Genomic DNA, 7,487 nt, shown 5'->3' on the forward strand with positions numbered 1-7,487 from the left:
GGCCCCGATCCCCCGCTCCGCCCCGCCCCGCCCCGCCTCACCGCCCTCTCCCCGCAGCGCCGAGCACAGGAGCGCCCTGCACCGCTTCTGGTGGGAGAACAAGGCCGAGCCCAAGCTGAAGCATCACTTCCTCGTGTCGCCACAGGACTACGCACGGTACCTGGCCCCCGGGGAGGGGGGAGGGCGGCTTCCTGTGCCCGGCCCCGGCCCCCTGTGCCCGCCTGGCTGTGCTGCACGGCCGTCCCCACATCGCTCCCCTTCCCCTCGTGGCCCTGCGCCTGCCCAGCCTGGTGGGAGAACAAGGCCGAGCCCAAGCTGAAGCATCACTTCCTCGTGTCGCCACAGGACTACGCACGGTACCTGGCCCCCGGGGAGGGGGGAGGGCGGCTTCCTGTGCCCGGCCCCGGCCCCCTGTGCCCGCCTGGCTGTGCTGCACGGCCGTCCCCACATCGCTCCCCTTCCCCTCGTGGCCCTGCGCCTGCCCAGCCAGCGGTCACTGTGGGCTGCCTGCTTGAGGCTTTTGCTCATCTCTCTGCCCTGGCATGGCTCCCGGCACGCGGCAGCCCCCGAGTCGCGCCTGCGCGAGGCACAAGCAAGGCCGAGATGCCGACGCCTGCCCAAGCCGCGAGAGCCGGGCACTGCTCGCTCCCAGGCCGAGTCAGACTGTACAACGCCTCGCCAGTGACTGATTTCTAGCACTTTTTCAGGTTCCAATCCTCCCTCGTTAAAGCCGTGGATGCTTATGAAGAAAAAGAGGACAAGACCATTGAAGAGGTGACCAGAGACGCCCCGCTGAGCTCTGCTCCACTCAGCTGCCCGCTTTGCCTTTAGTCCTTATCCCATTTCTCACCTCCTTCAATTCCAGATGGCGTCTCGCATCCGAGAGGTGGAGGAGAGCAGGCGGCAGCTGGTGCAAGCCGCCTTAGAGGTTTGTTTCGCAGGACGCAGCTGAACAGTATCCAGCACAGTGAGGGCATTTGCTGTCTCGAGCCCTGTGGGCTCTTTTAAGTCTCTCTCCCCCCGGCTCTTCTACTGAAACCAAGCATTGCTTTGAACAACTTCTCTGGCCCCCCCGTGCGGCCGCTGGCAAGTCTGCCCTCCTTGCCTCCAAGTGACCTGCTCAACTCGGGTTGGGTAAGGGATGTGTGGGCAGTGCCTGATTTGCATCATGGTAGCTGGAGCCAGAATAGTGGCACTGTTTGCTAGTTACTTTGGTCAGGGTTAAAAGCTGGTCAGGGAGAAGGAACCAAGAATACAGTGTACGAGTATTGCACTAGGCACCTGATCTATTATACTAGTAGCTATCATTTTCCTATATTAACAATCTGAAGAAACGTCCAGTACCAGATGCACCCATTTTCAGCAAATCTAGTCTTCCACTTTATAAAGGGAATGGGATTGCGGAGCCATTAGGGGCTTTGGCTAGGCTTCTCACCTCCACCTTGGGGGTAAGTACTGGCCCCTACCCACCTCTTGAGTGCCGTTGTTGAGTTTGTGGGCAGTGGGTGCCCTCCCCCATCAGCAGTGGGGATTCTGTAATTGGAGTCGAGCTCGTTTGTCTGTTTGCCACAGGCTCTGCAACCTTAGCAGTAGGATAAATAAGCTTCAGGGTCAGCACTGAAAGTTACCCCTTCCCCGTAACCCAGACGTGAATGGCCTACTTCACTTTGAGGTGTCTAACAAAACAGAAGGGGTCTGTTGTTAAATACCAGAAAATTGTTTATTTTTCCTGAATCAAACCCAGCCTGAGAGAGAGACAGAACCTTGTGATGGACCCTCGGTCTTCAGTGCAGCCTGTGTCTCTGAAAGGTAAGAAACTCACCTCTGCCAGGCTCCCTTCTGGGAACTTGTAACACTGAGCAGTAATTACCTAGTGCCTTACCATCACTTTCCCCAGCTAGAGTAGCTAAAACCTTGAGGACCTGACTCGGGCTACTTTATCTTGCACACCTGTATCAAGGAGTTAGCACTTGTGCCAAAGTAGCACTAGATATGGTCAGATGCAGTCTGCATTTCCCATCCTCTCTCATAGCTGCTAACAATTCTCAGGGCTTAAACAAAAAAAAAATTGAAGTGCCATTGCCTCGCCCCCACCACCAAGATGTACATTTAACAAGTGAGTGCTGCACTTTGAGATTACTTACAGCTTGGAGCAAAACCATAATTAAGTTCCTTACCTGTTTGGCTGTTTCTGTTCTAGTGACATCACCTGCTGCACTAAGGAGCAGCCTGGTCCAAGTGGGATGCAACCATTGTCTGATTTAGATTGGATGGAAAAGGGGCATGCTCTGACTTTCATCGGCCACCAGGTAAGGCTGCTGCTGTCCTTTTAGCACCTATCAGCTGTTATAGGCAAAAGTTGCAGTGGGTCATCTTAAGAGAGAACACTTCTAATTGGGATATTTTTTTCTGCCCTTCCCCAACTTTTTTTTTTTTTTTTTTTTTTTTTAAACCAACCAAACAGGAAACTGGTGGGAAAGGGAACATTCACACAGGTAAGCCTCTGCTATTATTCTACTTTTGCCACCTTTCTGTAAATCTGCAGGCTCTGGATTTTTTCACCTGCATTCAAAGCAACTTTAGAACACAACTTGGATAAGACCAGGATGGTTAGGTACCTTGCTCATGTTCTGGATGGGCAAAAGTGGCTAGGCTTCTAAAAGAGCCTCCCTTGTAAATGTAATAAAGGAGTGGCTGTTGCTGCTCCATCGTGTATACTTGTCTAAATATCAGTCATTGTGACCCAGAGCTGAACAACACTAAAGTACCTCTCCTTGTATAGTCTCCAAAAACAAGAGCAAAAAATAGCAGGTCCATGGGGAAAAGCTGTTTCATCACTTGTCAAGGAAGCACTCTGGACTAATAGGGGCTATTCTCCCATTCCTTCTGTCATATTCAGGATAATTTCAGTAGTTTAAGCCCCTTATTACCCCCTAGGAGCCAAGCCTCCCTGGCTGGTGCAGGATGAAGAGGAGGAGGCTGGAAACAAACAGCAGATTGGGCCTTCATATGAAGAGTTTCTCAAAGAAAGTGAGTTTGGATATTACTGCTTGGACTGGTTGAGGAAGAGTTCTAATTTTTAAACTCTTTACTTCCTTTAAAAATAAAGCATTGTAAATAGAGTAAAAGTTTTACCAGGGAGTCAGATTACCATGTGCATCACTTACTCTTATTCTCAAGGTAGGCAAGGCTTACAGAACGCTGCCTTATAGACTTGGGAGTGGGCTCTCTTTTTCTACCCCCCCCCCGCTAATTCTGGGAAGGAGCTTTAGCTAGAGCTTCAATAAACTTTGAGGCATAAACAGCACACTCAGAAAAGAAACATAGCAGGCAGGAGTGTAATTAGTTCTGTTCCATTGGTAGAGGAGAAGCAGAAGCTGAAAAAGCTTCCAGCCGAGCGCGTTGGTGCCAACTTTGACCACACATCTCAGACAGGGGAAGGTTGGCTTCCCTCCTTCGGGCGGGTCTGGAATCATGGCAGGAGATGGCAGTCAAGGTAAGCGTCTTGAGCGCTGCGGTCTGACACCAAGTTCACATGCAAGCCCCTTTCTACTTGTACCCTGCTGCATTTGGCTAGCACTTATCCTCAGGCCTGCAGGATCCTACTCCATGAGTACCAGTCTCCAATGCATTCTGTGTAAATTGACAGAAGCAAAGAAAAAACTTGTAGTAGACCGACCTGCTAGGGGGTACCTAACCAGTCACTCCCACCCCAAAGGTATATTTGTGGGAGCTTAAGCCAGTCATTAGTTCTCTGTATTGCTGCTTACCTCAGACTTCCTCCTTAAAGCAGCTATTCACCATGTTCTTTCCTTTAAAACTAACTTCTCTCTTTTCAGACATCAGTTCAAAGCTGAAGCAGGGCAAAAAACCCACAGACAGAGGAGGAACACAAGGAGACCAAAATCTGAGGTTCTCTGAAGTGATGCTTGCAACATTTGTAGTATCGTGTACCAGTCCCATTTTGTCTTTTTGTTTCCATTGCATAAACCATATTAAACTTGCACTTAAATACATCATGTCTCAACACTTATTTAAAAGCTACTTCATAAAACTTGTGGTAGCCTATCCTACACCCTGGGAAAAAGTGGCCCAAGCTTCCAGTAGGAGGCCCAGGCCAGCTGCTCAAGGGTACACATCTAGCCTGCCCATATCACAGAAATTCAGCTTCATTGTTGCATGTTTCTCCTATGCATATAGCTTATTGCACTATGCAGGTGCTAAGTCAGAGACCTCAGTTCAGTGAGGAAAAACTCTGCTAGGCTGCATGCACTGCCTTTATAGCAGAGCAGCTTGCTCAGCCCCATGATCCTGGCAGAAAATAGCCAAGAGTTACAGTGGTTTTAATGGAGCCTAGAACCCCTTGCGTTTAAGAGTGTGTGCAGCTCCCTGAAGACGCAAGTCACCAGGTAGGAAGGTTCAGCTGTGCACTTCCTTCCTTCCACTGTCACTTCTGTCTCCCCCTCCCATGTCTGTTTGAGCAATTTCGTCATGAACAGCACAGCCCTGCCTAAACATCCCCCTTCCTCACAGGCAGGGAGCAGCCTGTTAAGCTGTGTTGTGGGGTAGGATTGTTTCTGCCCATTAGCAGCACTGCTTCCTCCCCACAAGTATGAAACACCCAGATCTTCCTAAGCAGCCCAGCACCCTTTCCCACATGCCAGAATAGTTGAGGTCTTGGTTGTGCTTAAAAAAAACAAACTTCAGTGTGTGACAATGCCAGATAGCTTTGGTTTGGAGATGATCATGCTTGCAAGCAGCACTGAAAACGTAGTGGACAACTGGAGACCTTTAACCATACGGATGTAGTTCACTCGGATTCTACAGATTTAAAAACATTCTCTATTTAGCTGGATAGCTCTATTTATTTTCCTGCAGCTATACCATCTTGCAAAGATACAATGCAAATACCTCTCCTCTCTAGGTATACCATTAGCCTTCCTAGGTCTGTTTGAATTCATTTATAGCAGTACTCTTTGAACCCAGTTTACATCCTCTTCTATGTAACTGCAATCAGAACAGGCAGAACACCAATTCTAAGCCCACCGAGTTTCCCACGCTTTGAATCACAAAACACGGAGCCTCCGCCTGCAGCAGAATAAGTCTAAGAACAAAGCTTTGTTTATGAACACATACAGCTGTTTATACAGCAAGTTATCAGTAATAGTTTTTATAACTTACTGCTATACAAAGTTTCCTTTTCTGTTTTAAAACGTGGATACCTGTCAGAATTTACTACTGCATGCAAATGGAAGTAGATTAAGCAAAATAAGATGTGTCTAACAATATACGACAACCAAGGTAAAACAGACATTTCCAAAGTCACTGATGAATGACTAGGCATGTGAATAATTACCATCCTGTCAAAGGTCCTGCATAAAACATAAGAACTGCAATTTACTAGGTCAGAACAAAGTAGTCTCAACAATGACCATCCTGCAGAATGAGTAGGGCTTTGACATGGTCCCAGAATACATGACCAGGTTCCTCACGCCCAGGAGCCCATCTTCAGCATTGCCAAGTAAATTTCAGGTCAAAGTAGGTTAGTGGAGCCAAGAGCCTACAGTTTTCAGTCAAGTCACACCCACAGAAATCATGTCAGGAGATCAAACACTTCTGCAGAGCAGTTCCCTGGCACCCACTGCTGCTGCGCCATGCCACCCACGGCTCACCTGCATGCTATTGCGCTCTCACCCCAGGAATCAAGGAGAAACAGGCAAACTGAATCCATTCACTTTATTGTATACATTTTACAGAAGAAAGATCTTTGCAGAGGTCACTGAAGAAGCCTGCAAAGTAAGAAGGACCAGGTCAGAAAATCAGATCCACACAACTGATGGCCTGTTAAACCATGTCCTTAAAACCACTGCTTCTATAGAAGAGTCTTCTGCAGCCTATAAACAATTCAGTTTGGATGGCAGCTGGTGTTTCATCACTTCTTGAAGGCCAGAGAAGCCTTTACAAAAAGGAAGAGGGAGACATGGACAAGCACAGAAGCTGTTTTCTTGCCCCTCATGCCAAATATCAACTGCTGTTCAGTACCTTCAATTGGATTTAGAAATTGCAGGCTCTATCCAGGGCAGGCGATTAGGTTTTAATCCACTGCCTTGCCTGCATGCTTGCAGTCTCCTTTCAAGCAGTACAAATAGCATCTTTTTCTGAAGGATGAGGGGAATAGCCCATCTAAATGGGGTGGGGGGTGTTTACTAGGAGGGCTTTGCATTGGGATTTTGAGGAATCCATGGCACGGAGGGATGGTTACATCACCTTTATGCATCTTCTCCTCCAGCAGGCGCATCTCCTCCCTTCGTGTTTCTGGTGTAAATCACTTGTGCTCGATGCTTGGAGACAAGTTTGATCAAACCTGCCCAGAAGACAGAAATACAGGGACGGGGATCAGGGAGGCCCTTGCAGGGCACAGGGCTACCCTGTTGCACACCTGCCAAAGCGTTTGACCCCACCGCAGCAGAGCACATCCACGAGCAATGTCAGTGCCCCGCCACACCGTCTGTTGTGCTGGCGACTGCTCTGCCTCCCGCCCTTCTGCTGTAACCGGGTCCTAGGAAGCGTTTTCCACACACGACTCACCACAGCAATTAGGCTGGATGCAGACACCTTCCCTAGGTCTTTTACTTTGTGTTTTCAGGAGTGTAATGATTGGTTATGAATCCCCCTTTAGTTTTTATATGCTCTACATTGAGAAAGATACCAGGTGAAACCCCTTAGATTTAGCTGGTGCAAGGAAAGAAAGGAGATTAGAGATGTTTAAGCTCAAAAAGCTCCTTACTGAGCTCCTTTGTACATGTAAATGACCTCCAATTAGATGGGTACGAAGTAAGTCCCCAAATACCAAGAGCAAGAAAGGAACACGAGTGGCTTGACCATCTCTGACGTCTCCCCTTGCAGAGCGGGGCGCATCGGTACCTTTGCTGAGCAGCTCCTGGAGGGCAGCCCTTGCCAGAGAGCCTCGAATCTTCAGCCTCTCCGAGACCACAGCGGGCGTGATGAGCTTGTAGTTGGGCACTTCTTTGCAGAGTTTATCGTAAGTGGCTTTGTCAAACAAGACCAGGTTGTTCAACTTGTCTCTGACTTTCCCCTTGGACCACTTCTACTTGGAAACAAAGATTAATCAGTCGTTCGCCCAAGGAGAAACACATCTACCCCTCATCATACCACTGCCATGCGCAGCAATTCCCGTCTCTCCAGAGGGGAAGCCGGGTGCTCTGAACTGTAACGAGGCAGCTGTCACCAGCCTGACCCGCCGGCCAACCCGCTGGCACCGGGGTCTCGCGCACAACGCGTGCCTCTGCCACGCCTGCGGGCACCGACCGCTGACGCTCCCTCGGGGGGCTACACGTTTCGACTAGGGACACCCCAAACGTGCGGGGCGTCTCGCGTACCCGAGAACTGACACCCGAGATTTTCCTTGCACGCCTGTGGGCTGCGCGCCCAGGGCAGGGCCGAGCCGAGCGCGGTGGCAGCTCTCC

The 7,487-nt window shown here is 49.6% G+C and overlaps 2 protein-coding genes across 2 annotated transcripts; one reads left to right on the forward strand and one right to left on the reverse strand.

Annotated features, from left to right (window-relative positions):
• Positions 1-31: 31 nt before the first annotated feature.
• Positions 32-4,016, forward strand: CCDC84 (coiled-coil domain containing 84; the record flags this gene model as incomplete). Its single annotated transcript, XM_025194030.1, has 9 exons — positions 32-156; positions 708-774; positions 866-928; positions 1,745-1,809; positions 2,201-2,309; positions 2,465-2,495; positions 2,938-3,030; positions 3,364-3,496; positions 3,840-4,016. Coding segments are annotated over 9 exons (768 nt in total), but the record flags the coding sequence as incomplete, so codon positions are not given.
• A 1,705-nt stretch (positions 4,017-5,721) lies between these two features.
• RPS25 (ribosomal protein S25) lies at positions 5,722-7,182 on the reverse strand. The gene is made up of 4 exons (XM_014526752.1): positions 7,174-7,182; positions 6,925-7,108; positions 6,268-6,364; positions 5,722-5,789 (listed from the first exon to the last, which is right to left on the reverse strand). The coding sequence occupies exons 1-3, from the start codon at positions 7,180-7,182 to the stop codon at positions 6,270-6,272; spliced, it is 288 nt and encodes a 95-aa protein (XP_014382238.1). The 3' UTR covers positions 5,722-5,789; positions 6,268-6,269.
• Positions 7,183-7,487: the final 305 nt, after the last annotated feature.

Source organism: Alligator sinensis, unplaced genomic scaffold (genome assembly GCF_000455745.1).
Source record: "Alligator sinensis unplaced genomic scaffold, ASM45574v1 scaffold1352_1, whole genome shotgun sequence".
Taxonomy (NCBI): Eukaryota; Metazoa; Chordata; order Crocodylia; family Alligatoridae; genus Alligator; species Alligator sinensis.

Coding starts and splice junctions, on each gene's coding strand:
- RPS25 (XM_014526752.1), bottom strand. Junction 6,365..6,924: donor CCAGGAGCTGCTCAGCAAAG/GTACCGATGCGC, acceptor TCTTCTGGGCAG/GTTTGATCAAACTTGTCTCC.